The sequence below is a fragment of the Camellia sinensis genome, chromosome 4 (assembly GCF_055761805.1).
Source record: "Camellia sinensis isolate YWXY chromosome 4, ASM5576180v1, whole genome shotgun sequence".
Taxonomy (NCBI): Eukaryota; Viridiplantae; Streptophyta; class Magnoliopsida; order Ericales; family Theaceae; genus Camellia; species Camellia sinensis.
Window position 1 is genome coordinate 194,494,894 of NC_138964.1, and position 21,616 is coordinate 194,516,509.

The 21,616-nt window shown below is 35.2% G+C and overlaps 2 protein-coding genes across 2 annotated transcripts; one reads left to right on the forward strand and one right to left on the reverse strand.

The window, feature by feature from the left end:
* Positions 1-333: 333 nt before the first annotated feature.
* ACD2 (accelerated cell death 2 (ACD2)) lies at positions 334-7,789 on the reverse strand. The gene is made up of 2 exons (XM_028200634.2): positions 7,141-7,789; positions 334-1,068 (listed from the first exon to the last, which is right to left on the reverse strand). Exons 1-2 carry the CDS (start codon positions 7,618-7,620, stop codon positions 469-471), a joined length of 1,080 nt encoding a protein of 359 aa, XP_028056435.2. The 5' UTR covers positions 7,621-7,789; the 3' UTR covers positions 334-468.
* Positions 7,790-16,283: 8,494 nt separating this feature from the next.
* On the forward strand, positions 16,284-20,468 carry LOC145824335 (uncharacterized). Its single transcript, XM_082923978.1, has 2 exons — positions 16,284-17,036; positions 19,851-20,468. Exons 1-2 carry the CDS (start codon positions 16,284-16,286, stop codon positions 20,466-20,468), a joined length of 1,371 nt encoding a protein of 456 aa, XP_082780104.1.
* Positions 20,469-21,616: the final 1,148 nt, after the last annotated feature.

The window sequence follows — 21,616 nt, forward strand, 5'->3', positions numbered from 1 at the left end:
TGTTTGGATTTACTTTAAAATTCAAAAAGCCAAAACAAATAAATATAGAGTGAGAGGAGTATGCCGCATAAGAAATAGAGCGAATTTATAATTACAAAAATTCAGAAAAATTAGTTTGAGACTTTAGAGGTATTAAAATCTTTCAAATTAAAAATCCCATTTTCCTTATAAAATTTATAGATTGGATGGCAAAGGCTATAGACTTCCTTGACATGTGGTTATGCTACTGAAGATTGTGTTTCTTTTCTTTTTTTTGGAAAAATGAGCTCTTTTGTTCAAAGTTGGTTACCAAAATAGGCTTCACCATATATATTATTGAATAGACATTCCATAAAAAAAAAGGATGTGATCTTTCACCTAAAGTTCAAGTATTTACATATATATATCAGTTGGCATTAACACCCACTACACAATAACAATTATCACATTCATACATCAAAAATACAGATACCAAATACTCAAATCTCATCAATTGAAAACCTCCTGTATGGCTGCCAAAACTCGGGCCGCTACTTCTTCCCCAAACAACCTTGGCAAGCTCGATCCCAAATCAATCTCAATAGTCTTTTTCTTAATCATTCTATCCCTCTTGGCCACATAATCCCTGTCAGCCTCTCCCATATCTCTCTCTCCACAAGCGCACCAATCCAACCATGTGCCCAACACTTCCTTAGCAATCGAACTAACATGATGTCTAACTATCTCTTCCATACGCTCTGTTCCGCCAGTTTCTATGCGGACCAGAATAGCAGTAGGAGAGACAAGAAAACGTATGTAAAGTGACGAGGACGAGTAAGGTCGTACCTCAGGGATTTTCTCGAGTAGTTGTCGGTGTCTGTTTAATTGGGTGGCTTCATAGAAGGTCTGAAGATAGTCTGGATGGAGAACAAGGTCTTTTCGAGGTGGCAGATCGAGTATGAAGACAAGGGATGTTGGGCTGCTCTGGATAAGCTCCATTAAGAAGTTTGGTGCATCAGTTAAAGGAGATAGATAAGCAGAGAGGCTCGTTATGTTCAGTGCTCCTGCTGGTAACTCACAGTGTAGCCAACTTCCCAACATGAAATCAATCTGGTAGACATGGAAATTTTCAGAGGTTTGGACCGGATCGTGCTCATAAATTTCAAGTAGAAGAGAGGAGGACCCAAGAAGGAATAGCCACCTTCATCGTCTGACAATAACAATACTAAAGCTCAGATCATATCATTGCAATTTAACTTCCTTGGGGCATCTCCAGAGAAGAAGTTAAATTTGTGTCAACTGACAAAAAATGGTTAAAGTGGTACTCAAGTTTTTGTGTGAAGTATGTTAATTTAGAGAATGAATGGTTGCTCCAATAGATGTGTAAAAATGAGTGTCAGGTGAGAGTGAGGTCCAATTGAATGTGTCAAATATATAGACTGAATGGATAAAATTTTAAAAGGTACAACCGGAAGGAAAAAAACAAAACTAACAAGTTAATGGGTGACTTGGCCAGCCCAGTTTAACAAACAGACTTCAAACAGACTTGGTGGCTTACAATGCAAATAAGGAAGATAGCATGTCCACTGGAGCAGCAAAAATGGGAAAAGAATAGCTAACTGCTAACTTATGGCACTATCCTAGGGGCATCTGCAGACTGCGGTGTATGTATTAGGAAGGTAGTTAGTGTCGGACACTAGTCAAGGTGGTTAGTGTTGGAGACTAGGAAGGTGGTCACAAGTTTGCTTGAATAGTGTCCCACCCAGGACTGTCAGGTCAAGATGAAGAGGTGGGACCCCCGCTTGACTAGTCAAGCTAGAGAAACCCCATCGACTCAAGGGGACACAGTTTGCCAATTTAGTACTTTTGGGGCTCAATATTATCTCATGGACTAACAACTTATATTCCAAAGCAGCAGCAAAGAATATGTCCAATGCCCTCATACAAAAAAGGGGCAAAAGTAAGCATTTTTGTCAGCTTACCAGCAGCAGCACTAAAATACTCATTTTGCCAAGGCAAAGATGAGAACAATGGCAGCCTGAGAAGAAAACATACACATCCCAAGGACCAATTTTGAAGATATAGAAAAGCTAGGAGTTACTATATATAATCACTAAATATCAAACTGATGAGTCAAAAAATGCTTGATTTGTGCCTATTACTATTAGCTATATATCTCCCTAATACCTGATATTTTTAAGTTGTAATGTAACCTGTGCACCACTTTCAAGACACATCTAGCTTCATTTTTTTGCCAGAGCTTGTACCACATATTGACTTCTTAAAAACTTTTTGGGTGCTTCCATGTCCATTTATTGCAGTGCAATAGAATGTCACTTGGAACACCATGCTAGCAACCCTGCTCTTGTGACAAAATTCCTTCTTGTCATGCTAATATCTTTACCAATCCCACAATTATCCACAAACCTTATCTTTAGTGAAGCGAATCGCATGCTCGATGAATAATTTATTGAAACCCTGTTGAACCGTTACCTTTCCATTCCATGGTAATACCATTTGGTGTATAACTAAATATACACGAGACAGAGCCATAAAGCCACCTCTAATGCTATCATTATCCTCTATCCTTGCATTAAAGTCTCACTTATCCGAGAAATTATTTGGTGCTCTTGGAACAATGCTCCAATGCCCCCAGGAGCCACACGATCATGTGGAGCCTATCCCAATATGCATGGGGTCCACGCGATCGTGTGACTCCTGAGACTATTGGGACATTACCCCAAGAGCACCAAATAATTTTTCCATTTATCATGTCAACATGACAATGCTCACATGGCTCAAACACTAAGTTTCAAATGGATTAGGATAGAAAAGCACATCCAAATAGGTGGTTGCCTTCAAAGTTGGAAATACTGAATGTGGAGATTCCCAAATTTTGAAGATTAGAGGCAATATAATACAATTTAGCATGTAGCACAACTAAAAGAGCAAATACACTCCAAATGAGGATGCTCCAAATAGCAGGCTTTTTACAATCACAACTCAATTGCCTCATCTCCTTCATGGTTGAGAAAAGGAACCAAGCTACCCAACCTTTCATGCCTCTTCATGTTCAAATTTCACCACATACTAACTCTATAGAGCTTCTTAGCATATGTTGACATTTGAACCAAAATACCCATGGAAGTTAAATCCATTAGTTTGTTTATATCAGACACATACACATGGTTCTAATTTTCAATTCTTGTTAGTTAGCACCCAAGTGGGTGGGCTGAGCAAGACTCACATAGAAAACCCCTAATCTAGCCATGCTATCTTTTCCTATGTGTCCAAGTCCAACATGCCATTTCACATAATTAAGGGCATCTTCATTGTAAGCCACACAAGAAGATGAATAATAATCTAAATCTAACATAAAGAAGCCACTAAACATATAACCACAACCATGCAATCCCTAGCCAGAAAATATGTTTCCAACTTAGGATCAAAAGAGAGAAGTGTGTATACAAGTGAGAGTGTTTTGGTAGTTTTTGTTTAGACTCCTCTCTCTCTTGGTGTAGATCTCTAAGGCCACCATCTAAGTTCCGTTCAACTTATGTGGAGCATAGTGAGGCTCTACTAATCTCACTATTGAAGAGTTGGTGTTATACTCGAATGTGTGGAAGGCTTGTAGTCAAGCAGAAGCAATTTTTGTGAATGATTTTGCGAAAGAGGTATATCCATAATTATAATTTAATTGTATTTAATACTTCTAAACCATCGCATGGTTCTAAATGCAAACATACAAGAATTCATAGAAAGAACAAAAGTTGGTTGGTTTTTTTGCAATAATTTCCAAAGAATACAATGCAAACTTGAGGAATCACTAGATATCAAATGGATGAGTCAAACAATACTTGATTTGTGCCAATAACTATTAGCTATTTATTTCTCTAATACTTGATAATTTTAAGTCGTAAAGTATCAACGCACCACTTTTAAGACACATCTAGCTTAAAAAAAAATTGCCAAAGCTTCTACCACATATTGAAATTTTAAAAAGTTGTGGTTGCTTCTATGCCCATTTATTGCAATGGAATGTCACTTGAAACACCATGCAAACAATCATACTCTTGTGACAAAATTGCTTTTCTCATGTTGATTTCTTTACCAATCCCACAATTCATCCAAAAACCTTATCTTTAGTGAAGGGAAATGCATGTTTGATGAATAATTTATTGAAACCTTGTTGGACCTTTCCATTCCATGGCAGTACCATTTGGTGTATAACTCATATACACAGGGAGCCATGAAGACACCTCCAATGCTGTCACTATTACTGTGGAGAGCAAAATTGTCTCACATTAATTAATTGAGACAGTAATGGAGAGATTAGACACACACCATTCCCATATTTGCAAAATAACAAACCATTAGTGCCAACCAGCCCGCGGTTGCCGGCCAGAGGACACTTCGATGCCTAAGTTAGATAGCGTTGACCAAACAAATAAACATAATTGTTAAGCCATATCTCTTCTGGATTTTTCTCCCAAATGAAAACTACATGCCTTTATATAGGCTAATATGCCACCCATTTCATCCAATGAGAATAAGTCACATGTATAGCCATATATATATCCATGTGAAATGGGTCCACCCAATTGGCATTAAAAAAAAAATAATAATAATTAATAAATGCAATTTTACAAATTGTCAAGTTGTTTTCATATATACATGCATTTGGATGAGTTTTTGAGGCTGAGATTAGCCATACATGTGGTTTATTCTCATTGGATGAAATGGGTAACATGTTTGCCTATATAAAGGCATGTAGTTTTCATTTGGAGGACGGATCAAGAAGAGGTATACCTTAACACTCCGTTTCGATTGTGAGATGAGAAGAGAGAAGAAAAGAAATGATAGGAGTTTCTCACCCAAGTGAGAAAAAAAATAAAATGATTGTGGTTTTTCACCTTCTTGTTTGGATGGACAATGACTAAAAGAGAATACATCTGTCTTTTTATTTTATTTGTTTTGTCTTTAGAGGGGTAGCTTAGGTATTATAAACTTTTTTATATAGAGCAATTTTGGTTTCTTACCAAATCTCACCACTTTTGGTGAGAAACAAAACTTAAGTTTGGTATGATTTGTCTCTCTCTTCGTGTTTCTTTCTTTCTCACCGTTACTCGCCTTATTAATCATCCAAACAAGTGATGAGAAACCTTATTCTTTCCATTTGTTTTCTTTTCTCACCAAACCTCTCGGTCCAAACAGAGTGTAACTATTACATTTATTAGTTAATCATATTTATATACTAAACACTATCTAACTTAAGCATTAGAGTGCCCTCCAACCGGCAATCACCAATTGGGTAGCACTAATGGCTTGTTATTTGTAGATCCAAAAATCATGCAACTCATTCCTCCATTAATCTTTTGATTAATCAATGTGAGGCAAATATACCCTCCACAATTACGCTCTATCCCTACATTGTAGACATAAATCTCAATTATACAAGAAGTTATTTGGTGCTCCTAGGGCAATGCCCCCAGAAGCCACACGATCACGTGAGGCCATCCTTAAGTGCAGCGAACCCACGTGAACGTATGACTCTTGGGACTGTTCAGACGTCCCAAGAGCACCAAATAATTTTTCCACATAACATGTCAACACTCACATGACTCAAATATCAAATTTCAAAGGTAGACAAGTGAGTACAGCTTAGCATATGGCACAACTAAAAGGGCAAATACCTCCAAATGAGGATGCTCCAATAGCAGGCTTTAAACAATCACAATTGAATTGCCTTAGCTCCTTTATGGCTGGGAGACAAGGAACCAATCTACCCAGCCTTTTCATGCCTCTTCCCATTCAAATTTACACCATATGGTAACTTTATATAGTTTCTTAGCATATGTTGACATTTGAATGAAAGTACCCATGAAAGTTAAATTCAGTATTTTGTTTATATCTCACACCACACATGGTTCTAATATTCTTTTCTCTTAAAGTATCACATGGTTCTAATTCCAAGTAATGTTGAAAGAAAAATCGGTGAAATCAAACCAGCCACTCAAGACCAACCAAAAATTGAAAACCAGAATTCTGGTTAGTTTTTCATGAGGTACGGTCTTATTTCAATTTATATTCAGATTTTTGAGCATCAAATGACTAATACTACACGAAACATTTATAGAACAACCACACACTTCCTATTTATTTATTCCCAATGTGAGATTCTACATGATTCTATAAAACGCTTAAATATCACGTGAATGTCTCATTTAAACAACAACAACCACAAAACATATCATGTGGTTTCAGTTTCTCAACCAAAACAGTGATTAATTTATATCATGTGAATGTCTCATTTAAACAATAACAATAACAACAAAAAACATATCGTGTGGTTTTTTGTTTCTCAACCAACACAGTGATTAATGTTCAAACGTAAGAGAATCCACCGAAAAACAGAAATCATATGGTTTTATGTAATGAAAAATGTTCGAGATCCCTAAAAAAAACAAAAAAAACAAAAACATAGTTTGACCAAAAAAACATAATTTGACCCCGAAAAAAACCTAATTCTACCCCTAAAAAATCCCTAATTTGATCCATAATGATGTAGCATAGTAAATGTCAAACTTATATACTCAACCATGTAGGCCAAACTCCATTGCCACATTATTGTGCGCGAATTTACGCTATGTTTGGATTGAGTGATTTGGAGAGAAAAGAAAAAAAAGTAGAGATTACTTATTTGGATAACTTAATTGAAGAGAAATAGGAAGAAATGGAGAGAAACGAAGAGAAACTCATTTATCTTATCAGCCTCATTTTCAATCTTTCTAAAACTAGAGAGATTGGAAGAGAAAAGAAATCATTATTTTTATAATACAAATTTTATCCTATAGAAATAAAAGAAATAAAATGACTGAAAATATAAAAAGATTATTTTGATAATATAACATAAAATATTTTTTTTCTTTTATTTTTTCCTTATCCAAATAAAAGGGGAAAAATCACAATCCTTTCTTCTCTTTTCTTTTCTCTTGTAGCTTAACTAATCATTTCTTTTCTTTTCTGTACTGAGTTCCCAAACATAGTGTTATGGGTCTAAAATTGTGTGCGTACATCATTTCTCCTCTATCTATAAATCTAACGTCCCTTGGATTTTACTCAGTTTACAAGGATTTTCCATGGATAGATATATATATATATATGTAGAGAGAGAGAGAGTACCAGGGAGGGTTTGAGGCCAGATCTGATGTGGAGACAGGCATGGGCAGTCCCGGTGTGGTTGTGGTAGTACTGGACATCCTGTGGGAGGGTACAGGGAAGGAGGTAGGACTCGAGACGTGACTCCATTGTTGATACAAGTTCCACCATCAGATCTCTGTGTGGGGCTGAGACGTAGGGGAAGTCCATGAATCTCTTGCTCGAACCTCCAATTTGTGGATCCATTTGAGGCGATGATGTGGAGAAGGAGATTTGAGGTGGTTTTGATGGAGGAAGAGGAGGACGAAGAGGGGAGAGAGAAAGAGGTGAAGTTGAGAAAGGGGACCGTAACGAGTGGCTGGAGAAGACGACGACACCCATACTTGGTTCACTGCACTCTTTTTGTTTTGTTTTGATATTTCTAGTGGATATATGCTGTGAATCTGGAATATGGCCTCGTTTGGCAATAATTTTAGGAGTTTGTTTGGAAAGTAATTTTTTCATTTTTTTTAATTATAAAATATGAGCTAAAAATTTGAGGATAAACTATGCATAGCTCACCACCCCCGGGATACTGGCCTAGTGGAGAACAGGCGTGACTTAGATTCGATTCGGAAGTGGTGTGAAATGGTAGGTAATTTCAATGGTTGTACATGGAGATCTCGCTTTATATTTTGATCAAATTTTGGGTTCGTTTGTGATGCATGGTTTAACTTTGTTGATATCTCGATTTCGGCTCATCTCAGGCTCGTCTGTGGCGTATAAATGAACTCCGTTAATATCTCGATTTGGGCTTATCTGTGACGTATGATTGAGCTCTACTAGTACCTTGGTGGTGGGTCACTCCCTATAGATTCGCTCTGTACTCTGATCAAATCTTGCTTGGGTCGTCTGTGGCGTATGGTTGAACTTCATTGATATCTCGGTTTGGGCGCATCTATGGCGTATGGTTGAGCTCCGCTGGTACCTCGGAGGTGGGTCCCTTCCTATAAGTTCGCTCTGTACTTTAATCAAATCTTGAGTTCATCTGTGCCGTATGGTTGAGCTCCGCTGATATCTTGATTTGGGCTCATATGTGACGTATGGTTAAATCAGGTTGGGTTACCCTTCGGTGGTGGGTCCCTTTTCTATGAATTGGGTTAAATCAGGGTAGGTTACTTTAGGGCTTAGGCCTACGGATGTAGTGATGACACCACAAAGCATCCTTTTCTTTTTTATCTAAAAAAAAAAACTATGCATAGCTTTTTAATTCTTATCAAGTTCTATTGAAAATAAGATCTTATTTGGAGATTAAACATTTTGGTTAAAAAGCCAAAAAATTATAGGTGCTCACAGTTTGGTTTGTGGTTTGAACTTGTCTGCATAACTGCTTTGGAAAAAATTGAACCCATAACTGCCCATAGTGTGGGTTGCGATTTGTGCGGATAAAGTTTGCAGATGTGTGGGTTGTTGCGGGCGTTTTGCGAATTGAACTTTTTTCTTTAAAAATTTATTTTTGAGTTTTTTTTTTTCATTTTGTAAATATTTATTTTGAGCCATTTTCTCCCATTTTCTAAAATGCTCAATATTAATAATTAATGAATTAAAACTTATAAAATTTAAAACACAACAAAATCAATTTTCAACATAAGCAAATCATTTAAAATCCTAAACTTTTAAATAAAATCATAAACTAACAAAAGCAAATTTTTCAAAATTTTAAACTAAATCATTAAAATCATTCACTACTCAACAATACAATTAAAGTAAAATCATTCAAAATCCTAAACTTACCTAAAAGTACTTATTCATAAACTTTTACATTTATCCAAAATGTAATAATAAAATAACAATAAATTGTTGTCAAATTTCATCCAATTCACACCCATTAAATAAAATAAAAACATTTATAAACTCACAAACTCCATCATAAATAATTAAAAAAAGAAATTAAAAAAAAAGAGTCTAACTACGGGCAGGTTCTTATGGGTGCAAGCAAAACCCACAACCTACAATAATGCCATATTCTAAACCGCATCTGTTCGCATTGTGTCTGCGAAACCGCCCATTTGTATGCGGATCGGTTCGTGTTTTGGCAGATTGTGCGGTTCGAATAACCCTATGCGCAGTCCTATAAAAAATCACTATAAGTTGTTGCATCACTCTCTATGTTTTTTTGCACATTATTTGTAAAAAACTAAAAAATTACTAAAATAACTTGTTCTCAAACGAGACCTAAATCCTAGTAAACGTTGTTAAAAATAAATTTTTTGAGCGATTTTTACATATGTCGTTAAAAATTGACAATTAGTAATTTTTTGTCATGTTTTTTTATAAATTGTCGCTAAAAATTACAATTAGTGATTTTTTCTATGACAAAATTTTCAAACTGTCGCTGAAATTTGAATTGAAATTTAGTGACTTTTTGTGACGATTTTTTTAAATTGTCGCTAAAACTAGTGACATTTTTTGTGACAAAAATTTTAAACTGTCGTTGAAAATTAACAATTAGTAACATTTTTTAATCGTGTTTAATGAAAAATGTAATTTATTCTCATAGAATCTATTAGACAATTAGCTCATTTATTATGAATTATACGTAAATCTCTCAAAATTTAAAATGTTTGGGAATGATTTTTTAATTTTTTAAAAATATATATATATACCAAAAAGAGAATGTGAGAATTGTTCACTTCTGCATGACTTTTTAACCTTTTTAATAGTTTTTTTTTAACTTTTTAATTATATTATTAATTTCCAAATCAATCCTAAGTTAGTTTTTTTTTGTCATTTTAAAAAGGATATATTATACTCACTTTCCTTAAAATTTAAAAGAAAAAAATACAATTAGAATCATTGTGTGAAATTCAATAAATGTTTGATCAATGATATTTTTTTAAAATTTATTATACAGTCCTTTAAAAAATATAACATTATGTATTTTTCTATTAAAAATTAATATTTTTTAAGAACACATTGTCATATTTAATTAATTTTAATTCAAAATACAATCTAAAGGTATTCTACAAGAAAATGTTAACCATTAAAATTTATTTAATTGTTTTTTATGTAAGTTTGATTCAAGCTAATGAATTGAATATTTTAAAAATATTAATTATTGAATTATAATTTTTTAATTAAATATACTATAATTTAAAGATATTGTCAATACATATAATTAAGTAGACAAGATCACATTACGTGATAGAAATTGAATTGTGCTAAAAACTAACATACTCCGTTAGAGTGAATATCTCAAAATATTGAATTTTAACACAACGACGTGCTTAAACATGACATTGTCACGATTCAAATAATGTAATCAGTTACAAATGGTCTTAATAGCTACTTTTTTTTATTATATTTTAAATTTCAGCAGTGATTTAGACTCCCTCAAATTTTAACCCTCACCACCCCACACACGTGGCGGGTGGTGATTGGAAGAAGAGAAAAAAAAGAAGAAAAAAAAGGTGACCAATTAAAAAAGAAAGAAGGTCAAAAGGGTAGGAGAAAGAAGGTCCCAATCTTTATTCTTTAAATTTTTTATTTAACAATAAAACAAGTGATTCCAAATGCGCCATCTTAAATTTCACTAATACTATGCCTATGCATCCAGAAAAGTATTCCAAAAATTACTTTGACACTAAAATACGAAGACAGAATTTATTATGCATGTGACACCCATTAGACTCAAAAATAAATGAATTATATCCTTTATTTTTAGTATACTTTTTGCCACTCATGTATTTTTGTATTATTCTTTTAGTTTTTTCTCCATGCCTACTGTGGGGATATATTTTCTAACTACCAATACGTGACTAAGGTGACGCCGACGTGTCCGCCAAGGTGCCACGTGTTCTGGACATGACGCTGAGGTTATCTCGGCGAGGCCGAGGTTACCTCCGAAGATATCGGAATCCGAGATAAGCGGATAAGGCACAAGAGTCCTAGAAAAGGGGAAGACTACAGTTGGGAAAGGATAAGACTCTTAGGGAGTTTATCTCAATCCTACTAGGAGTCCACGATTGATGGTAATCCTAAGTCTATTAGAGTTAGGCTCCTGTTGGGACAAGGATTGAGTTAGCTATAAAAGAGAGGCACTCCTGTAGGTCTAAGGTATGCAATTTATATTCTGAACAGTGAGATTAGCACTATTAATTATCTTTCAGAGATATACTGACTTGATCGTCGGAATGCCCCGGGTGGACAAACCACTGCCGGAATCTTCTCTTTCTGTTACAGGTTATCCAAGTGTCATTTATTCTGCCAAGTGTCATTTATTCTGCTAGTGTTCTCCAGCTGAATACTAAGTTGAGCAGTGTGATCGAAAAATCACTCACACACCTACCCTTTTTTTTTTCTCTCTCTCTTATAATCTCACAAAAGTTATAATTGAGGGAATTCTTTTTAGAGAAAAGATTGAGTGAGAGCACTTCATTATACAAATTTGTTTTTCTTTTGTAGCACAAAGGACAAAGCTCATGCAGTGCATCTAATTGACCAAGGAATCTTTTGTTTGATTTTTAAACTTTAAGACATTATAATTTTTTTTTAATGTAGATATCAGTTTTTGAAAATAGTTTTTTTTTTTTTAAATTATAAGCAAGATATCTATCTATCTGTATATTATATAAGAAAAAAGGCATTTCTAATCCACAAATTTTATGAGAGCTCCAATATCTCAATTTTAATTTTCTAATTTTTTAATTTAAAAAAAAAACTCTCAGCATTTATTGATTGCTTTCAACTCACAATTTTTTTTGACTTCTTTCATACTTACTGCTACATATTTTTCAACTTCTCCCATATACCATGGTTAGTGATGTGATTGTTAAATTATTATTATAAAAAATCTAAAAAAATAATTTGCATATTAAAAAATATCTAAAATAAATATAAATTCTTATTAAATCTATCTATCTATCTATATATTATATAAATAAATAAGGGTTTCTAACTACAAGTCTTGTGAGAGTTCTAATATCTCAAACTAAAATTTCTAATTTTTTGATTTTAAATAATTAAAAAAAATCCTCTATAGGTCTCATTCAAGCAAATAAAATAATAATAATATCTCTTGATTTATGACTTTCATACGAAAAGTATATCAAATATATAAAATAAAAAATAGAAACTATACTAATCCATTTCAAGATTCAAATTTGAGAAGCACTAAAATGGAAAGCATTCTCTTAATTTAAATTTAAAATTACAATGATTTATCCCATAATATATAAGTTTTAAATAATGATCTATTCCATAATTTATCAATATATCTATATACTATTATAATTGCAAAATATTATCATTTCATTAAGGTTAAAAGTTGTAATTCTTTTTTCTCATTTTTATTTTATTTTGTTTAATTTTTTGTTAACACGTGCTACAATATGATTGGTTTATAAATTAATTTTATATTCTTAAAATAAAATTTCAAATTTGGATTCTTACTTAAATTATGTTATTATTGTGAAAACCCATATTTAAATTATTCTTAAAAGAAAATAAATAAATTAATTAATTAATTAATTGTATTCAGAATCTACCTAAAATATATATAATAGTGTAAAAATTAGTTTTAAATTAACCCAATTCAATCACTAACAAGGACCTTATTAAGAATAAAAATGTTGTGGATGTTCAATAATTATTTAATAATAATAAAAAAAAAAGAAGAGAATCATATTCGGTGGCAAGGATATGCCACATGCTAACTTGCATGTAGGCTTGGTAAATTTCACCGCATCATGACTCTTGGGTAGAGTAAAATTGTGGCAAAGAATAACATAATGAGAAAAAGAGAGAGAGAGAGAGAGAGAGAGAGAGAGAGAGAGAGAGAGAGAGATCTGTCTATATATACCTTAGATAGACTAAGTTTGTTCTCATATACAAACAAAAGAAGTATATACGGGTGAGGAGAGATTCAGTAGAAGGAAAAAAAGAGAGGAAAGTTAAGGAAGCAAAATTTTTCTACCATTTCATCACTCATTTGAATCCTACTATTAAATAAGAAAACCCTCTCAACCCTCTCATTTCTTTTTATTAGTGAAGTTTTCAGGTTATGTCCTTGTGATTAAAATGACTACTCATAAATAGAAATTTTATATATGTGTGTAGGAATTTTGTGGTGTGTATATCAAGTGTTTGAAAATGTTGATAGTCTTAAAATCATCTTATTATTATAAAGAAATAATCTTGCATGTGTAGTTTATACATTTAAAGAGAATATTGAAAATAATTAATCTGTTTTGAATCTGCTAGAATGTTGTCCGAATTTTTAGACAATTTTATACTCAAAATTTTGAGATGATTTCTTCTACAAAGTTGTTGAGAATGATATCTAGTTCATCCAGGAACTTTGGCAACAATTTTTGAACTTTTTACGAATTTATACAAATTTTTAATTAAATCTGAAACTGTGTTAAAAATAATCTGTTTTGAATCTGCCAGAATGTTTGCCCGAATTTTTAGACAATTTTATACTCAAAATTTCGAGATGATTTATTCTACAAAGTTGTTGAGAATGATATCTAGTTCATCCAGGAATTTTGGCAACAATTTTTGAGCTTTCTACGAATTTATACAAATTTTTAATTAAATCTGAAACTGTGTTGAAAATAATCTGTTTTGAATCTGCCATAATGTTTTCCCGAATTTTTAGACAATTTTATACTCAAAATTTCGAGATGATTTCTTCTACAAAGTTTTTGATAATGAAGTCTAGTTCATCCAGGAATTTTGGAAATAATTTTTGAGCTTTCTACGAATTTATACAAATTTTTAACTAAATCTGAAGCTGTGAGACAGATTTTACTATGTATTTGAAAATTTATTTAAAATTCTATACTAAGCCAAATTTGGTAATTTCTAACTAAAAGATGAAATTTGAGAAGTCTAGTTTCATGATAAATTTTTAGATTATGGATTTGATCTATAAAATTAAGCATGGAATTAATGTAACGAAATATGACAAATCTGTGTCATAAAGATTGCCGGAAATTTTACAGGATTATTTACATCTTATTTTTCTGAAATTCTTTCTGAAAAGTGACCTAAACATCCCTATTGAGCATTCTGTTCAATTGCGCGAATTTTAGGATTGTGTAAATAATTTATTTAAAATTTTAATATCTAAGTTATTATGTTCATATCATGGTTTAAATTAATTGTTTGTTAAATTTTGGACATTGAATAATTTGTGTTTATTATATAGAGTTAATGATAGAGGGTTAATACCGGTTATTCAGGGTGAGCCCTAGTTTTTAATAATTTTTAAGTAAATTGTGTCGTGAAAACCCTAAGATGGCACGCGGATTATTTGAACCCTTATCGGTATTTGGTTTTGGAATAAGGGTGGATGTGCGGGTGGCACGCAAGGAAGTTACGTACCCCTGGCAGACCGTTCCCTTGGGGCAGACCACGGATGTCACGGCTTGGGTATATAACTCCGGGCGTGGACATCTTTGGTAGTTCTTGAATATTTGACAAAGAGGGGGTTTCCAAATTAATCGTGACCATGACTTAGTGGTTGGTAAGTTAAACCTCTTTGGCGAGATTTCAAAGGTCACCTAAGTCATTAAAATTATTTGAACTATTTTATTGGTTGTAATTTATGTTTACAATTATATTATTATCTCGTGTTTATAATCTCGTTATTTTCTCTCAAAAAGAATGGTAGGTTGGTTATGTTTTCTTACTGTGTTGCAAAATTTATGGCATATATTTTGTTGCCCTGGCGTTTCATACCAGATTATGTCGAGGAAGGGACTAAGGCTGAAATTGGAGCTACTGCTAATATCGAACCTTGGCTAACTTAGAGTCAAGAATTTATCAAAACAAAATCCTGTTATTTCTTGTATTAGCACTTAACTATGTTGTGACGTTATGTGTGAACTTGTAGTTTTATTTTGTTGTTGGACTTTGACTATGTAAAAATTTAAAATTTCCTAATTAGTAGTTAAAATTTTATGTAGCAGGTTATTGTTATTTAAATCTAATAACGTTTCAAAAAAAAGATTTAAGGTGTCACAGTTTGGTATCAAAGCCTAGGTTTGAACCTTTGGGCCATGGGTAGTAATTTATTATTTTACATTTAAGAAAACCTTACGTTAATTTGTAATTTTCGGTGACTTAACTAAGTTAGAACCTTTTAATTGTAGGATGCCAGGGTTATCAAACATTAACTCTAACGAGGAAAATTTGGTGGAAAACTATGACATAGAATCTGACCCAAGTGAAGAAGTGGAGATGCCTATAGAAGACTATGAGTCTGAGCCTGAGCTTGACCCTGAACCTGATCCTGAACTTGAGCCTGAACCTGAGTCTGAAAAAGTTGTACCAATATACAACCCCCTGGAGGTTATTGTGATTGAGTCAAACACTGAAAATGAGTCTATAGAAGTCAATACCGAGGAGAGCACTAGAGATGTAGAAGCCACGTTTGAGGGTTGGGATGTGCGAAACGGGTTACAGATTGGCTCTTTTGTATATGTCAGACTTTATCCCCTATGAGGTTGTGCTTGGAAAACTGAGAGTTGGGTGGGTACCTATATTGGACCTGTCTAAATTCTAAGACAAAAGACTCCTTGGGTATATCAATTAGGCCCCTTCCCGGATGGTTTCACCGATAAGGTGGGCGGCCTTTTTGACTTTTGGAGCCTTCAGTGTATCATGCCCGACCCAAGCAGAATTGTAAGGAAAGATGGGTCAGTGGACTTCAGGGACTGGTGGACCTATCGGGAGGAGCCGGTGCAGCTGCTAGGGCATCGTGTGTGCAAAACTGCTATCTTCGTAAGGGTGCTGTGGCGATTCATGGGGCTTTTCCAAGCCACATGGGAGCCGGAAGCCCTTGTGTGGAGAGACTTTACTTGGATATTTTAAGGGGTCTTAAGGGAATTATAAACTAGGCTAACCGATTGTTTTGTATGCTCACATGTAAAAATTGCCTAGTTTAGAATTGTGAGTATAGGAGTTAACTCAGATTGTAAGGGCTATCTTTTGCCCGTAGTATGCTATTTAATCTTTTCCTTTGTTTTATTTAATTGTAACTTATCTAATCTAATTAATGAAGTTTTTTTTTTACTATCCTTGCACATAATAATAATAATAATAATAATAATAATAATAAATAAATAAATAAATGAACAAATCACGAATTACTAAAGGAAAAAAAAATCCCATCATGCAGAATGGCTAGACAAACAAGAAATAATAACAACGGTAATGGTGATGGAGTGTCTGATTGCAACGTCGCTCGAATTATACGCGCGATTGCTGATAGGGTAGGCAATATACCACCTCGAAACCAAGATCAAAACAAATCGGAAATGATAGAAAAATTTGAAAAGCTACGTCCCCACAAATTCCTTGGTGGATCAAACCCCCATGAAGCTGAAGCTTGGTTAAGACAAATTAAGATGTTGCTAGATACTTCCGACATCCTAAATGAACAAGATAGAGTGACCATGGCGGCATTTCAAATGGAAGGGGAAGCAGATCATTGGTGGGAAATGATCAAAAGTACTCGACAAGTAGAGACATTAACTTGGAGACAGTTCGAAGACCTGTTCATGGAAAAGTATTTTCCTAACTCGCTAAGACGAGAAATGATTCAAGAGTTCCTCCTACTGAAACAAGGAAAAATGTCAGTCGCTCAATATGCGAACCGTTTTGAAACCCTTTCACGGTACGCTTCAGCCATAGTAGCAAATGAAGATGATAAGGTTAGGCGATTTGAATGGAGCTTGGACACAGACATTAGAGGAAGATTGATCGCAGTGCAACTTTCCACCTATGCTCAAATGGTGGATCGAGCTTTAATTGTGGAACGGGAGTTAGCGGATTCCGAACACATTCGAAATCAGCGATCAAGGAACAGCAACCAACCACGCAAAGTGGGCCTAGTCCGTAACACCAGAGACCATCCTGAGCCAGCACCTTATGTAATAACCCTCATCACTACTTACCGATAAACATTGATTTCCGTCAAACTGAACTGATTATGACTGATAATTGAACTGATTAAAGTACTGAACTGACTGACTGAAAACTAGAACTGAATTGACTGAGTATGTATGTTAATTTGTATTCTATCTGTTCGATTGTTTATTTGATCTGTTTACGTTTTATGTTTAAACTGCTAATTGAAGGCCTTATCGGCGGCCGAATCGGGAATTGATTGATGTTTTATGATCATCATAATTAATGTGATTTTATGGTATAATTACTTAAAAACTGATTAGGTATGATTAAATTAGATTAAATATTGATGGATTGCGAGTTTTGGACTTAATTACCGTTAGACCACTTAGTGGCCACTAAATACAATAAATTTGAACCTCATTAGACACGTAGGCAACATTTTGTTCAGCCATTTCCTTGCTCTTGCCGACTTGAGAGGGAGAGAGGGAGAGAAAGCTTGAGTTCTTCTCAATTTGCTTAAAAACTTGGAGAATTGAAGTGTAGATTGCATAATTGAGCTCCTAATCTTGCATTGGAGACCTAAGGTAGAGTAATTACCCTCTTGTTTATCTTGTTCTTGCATGATTCATGTCAAAATTGAGAATTGAGCCATGGATTAGTTCTAGCATGTTGAAATAGAGCATAATTCATGCATGCATGTTTGACTTGTTGGATTTTGAGTTGAGTTCATGGCAAATTGTTACATGCATGTCCATGTTTTGAGTGTAGTCCATGTTTTCATCTTGTTTTTGGATCAATTGGCTCCTTAGAGCATCAAATTGAGCTTTGAGTTGTTTAAAATTCATGCATGTTTGCATGTTCATCATGTTCTTGAAAATGGGTTGAAATTGAGTTTGAATTGAACACCCTTGGACTTTGATTTCTCAAATTGAGCTTTGAACCATGTTATTCTATGTGTTTACAAATGTTTTCTGGAAATTCAACCCAAGAGATCGAGTTTTGAGTTGTTAAAACCTGGTTTTGGCTTGGAGGTGCAATATGGAATTCCCAGATTTTGCACTTCCGCTCGAGCGGGGGCTAGTGACGCTCGAGCGTAGAATCCGAGCATCCAGTATTTTTCTCTGCACTGTTTTACAGTCCGCTCGAGCGGAGGATTGGGCGCTCGAGCGGAGGCATGTGTCTCACGATCGAGCATCCGTCGAGCGGATATTTCACCCATCCAGTACTTTTACAGTACGCTCGAGCGGGAAAATTTGACGCTCGAGCGTGTACCTTTGTTGCATGACCGCTCGAGCGGGGAAAACCGCGCTCGAGCGGGACTTTGTTTTTCTGAAACTTCTGAAACTGCTTTTTGAGTACATCTTTGCATCCTCATTCCATTCTAGGCATTCTTAGGCCTAGTTTAAGGCATCTTACTGAGGATATAGATGTAGAACACACCGAGGCATTAGGGGTTAAGTTACTATCTCTCCCAGCTGTGTAGCTTAAGTGTGTTCAATCTATTAACTGTGTAGGGTTGGCGACTGGGGAGACGCTCTAGCATACTGTAGCCCAAACTCTGTGAGTAACGATTGTGTAAAGATATGTTCACAAATGATTATTTTCTGAACAACTGAATTGTACTGTTTTCTGAACTGATTACTGTTAATTGAATGAATGTATGTCCTATATTCTGAACTATATTGTGGCATCCTTAGCACCTACTGTTTACTGTTACTGTGACAGAATTCTCTGTCGGTTCCCTTGTTGGAACCACTACTATTACTGACTGATGGCCATCATTTACTGCTCGGTCTTTTAAGACCTACTGTTTACTGTACTGTTATGCTAATGGATGTACCACATATGACTGTACTGACTGAACGACTGTAATACTGTTTAAATGAACCGTTTTCATACTGTAAGGACATTCATTCTTAACCTCTTTACGCATTATGTTATTCACTGGGCTTTAGCTCACTGCTCATATATATATGTAGGTGTTCAGGCACCAGACCGCGGCTAGGAGCGTCAGGGTTACTCCAGTTTCGTCAAGCCAGCCTTTGTGCTTCACTGAGAGGTTCCGAGTTGCCATGCTATGGCTTTGGGGCGTTTTGTTTTTCCCCTGTCTGTCTCCATACTGTTTGGATTACTGTATAGACTGTCAGCTACTAACTGTACTGTTATCAAGGGATTAGGTCCCTGTACTGTGTGACTGTAAATTTGTATAGACTGTACTTTTTGTATGTATGAATGCATGAAAAGTCTTTTTGCATACAGACTGTCACAGCTCATTGGACATTGTTTATTTACTGTTTTGGCTTCGACCAGACCCTATACTCTGTTTTACTGTTCTACTGTTCTGCAGGCCTTCGGTAATCTCGGATTACTGGCCGGTTACGGTGCTAAACCCATAGGGCCGGGTTTGGGTCGTGACACCTTATGTCGGCGGGTTGCAGCAGCAACAAAGACAGAATCAAGGAAACTAGCAAGGAGGAAACTTTGTAATTGAGTGAAAAGAAAAGTGTTTCAGATGTGGTCAGCAAGGGCATCGTCGAAGTGAGTGTCCTCAGGGTGGGGAGTATTTCACGGATCAGCGAGGAGCACAACAATACAACAAATGCCAGCTAGGGCAAGGTTCTAAGCCTACTCAAAATACTCAGACCAACAAGGGGCAGCCACGAGCCTCTAGGAATGCAGGCTAACCAAGAACACAACCACAAGGAGCTGGAAATGGAAAGAAACCAGGAGGGACTAACCAATAGGCAGTAGGAATAATGTATGCTCTTCAAGGAGAAGAGGATGTTGGTAACCCAGCAGTAATTCAAGGTATGTTAATCCTTATGAATTCTTAGGTTAAAGTATTGTTCGATTCCGGAGCATCGCATTCTTTTATATCTACTGCATGTGTGTCAAGTTTGGGTTTGGAACCCGAAACGTTAGAAATAGCTATAAGTGTTGCTTCACCCTTAGGGGGCCAAACCCGAGTAAATTTAGTATGTAAGTCTTGTGAACTAGAAATCTCCGGTTCATATTTGATATGTGATCTAAGGGTTATGGATATGTCTGATTTTGATGTCATTCTAGGAACGGACTGGTTGTCAGTTCATCAAGCCATTATTGATTGTTACCATAAGACAGTGACAACATCCTCCCTTAATGGCACGAAAGTTCAATTTAAAGAAGATAGAAAAGATTCTCTAACTCCAATGTGTCGCAAGTCGCGGTGGCATGACCAACTGACTGGATGGTTGGCAAGTTTAATTTTGGAAGACGAAAATCGAAAGGATCCGGAATTACTCCATGTGGTGTGCAAGTACGCTGACATTTTCCCTGACGAATTACTGGGATTATCCCCAAAACGAGGCGTAGATTTCACGATCAAGCTTCAACCTGGGGCTTCACCAATTTTAATAGCACCACATCGTATGGCGCTAGCCGAACTTCGAGAATTAAAGGAGCAGTTACAATAACTGTTGAGCAAGAAGTTCATCAGACCAAGTACGCCCCCTTGGGGAGCGCCAGCATTATTCGCGAAGAAGAAGGATGGAACCTTAAGATTGTACATCGATTATCGATAACTAAATCGAGTCACCATTAAAAATCGATATCCCTTACCCAAAATTGATGACTTGTTCGATCAATTAAGAGGTTCAAAATGTTTCTCCAAAATTGACCTTAGGTCGGGATATCACTAACTTCGTGTCAAAGGAGATGATATACCCAAAACAGCGTTTCGAGCCCGTTATGGCCACTATGAGTTTGTGGTAATGCCATTTGGTTTGACGAATGCGCCTGGGGTATTCATGAGTTTAATGAACAAAATTTTTACCCCCTATTTCGACCAATTTGTGGTAGTAGTCATTGACAATATTTTGATATACTCACGATCGGAGGAAGATTACGAGCAACATCTGAGAACCGTTTTGTAAATTCTAAGAGAGAACCAATTATATGCTAAAGCTAGCAAATGTGAATTTTGGTTGAAGGAAGTAAAATTCTTAGGTCATATTGTGTCTGAATCAGGAATATCAATGGATCCTGCTAAAGTAGAAGCAGTAATGGGGTGGAAACAACCTAAGAATACGTTTGAGATTCGTAGTTTCTTGGGATTAGCAGATTATTATAGGAGATTCATTCAAGATTTCTCCAAATTAGCCAAGCCGATGACACGCCTAACGCAAAAAGGAGTAAAGTTTGAATGGAACGAAACGTGTGAGCAGTCATTTCAAAAACTCAAGAAGAGACTGACAAGCGCTCCTATATTAATCATACTGAACGTGACGTTGGGTACACTGTTTATTGTGATGCCTCTAAGGAAGGGTTAGGTAGTGTGTTAATGCAAAACGGGAAGGTAGTAGCTTACAGATCAAGACAATTGAAGAATCATGAGAAAAATTATCCTACTCACGATCTGGAATTGGCGGCTGTGGTCTACACACTTAAGACTTGGCGACATTACCTTTATGGCTAAAAATTTGAGATATTTACCGATCATAAAAGCTTGAAGTACTTGTTCACACAAAGAGATTTGAACATGAGGCAGAGATGCTAGATAGAGTACCATGAAGATTACCAATTCACTTTGTCTTATCATCCCGGGAAGGCTAATGTTGTAACA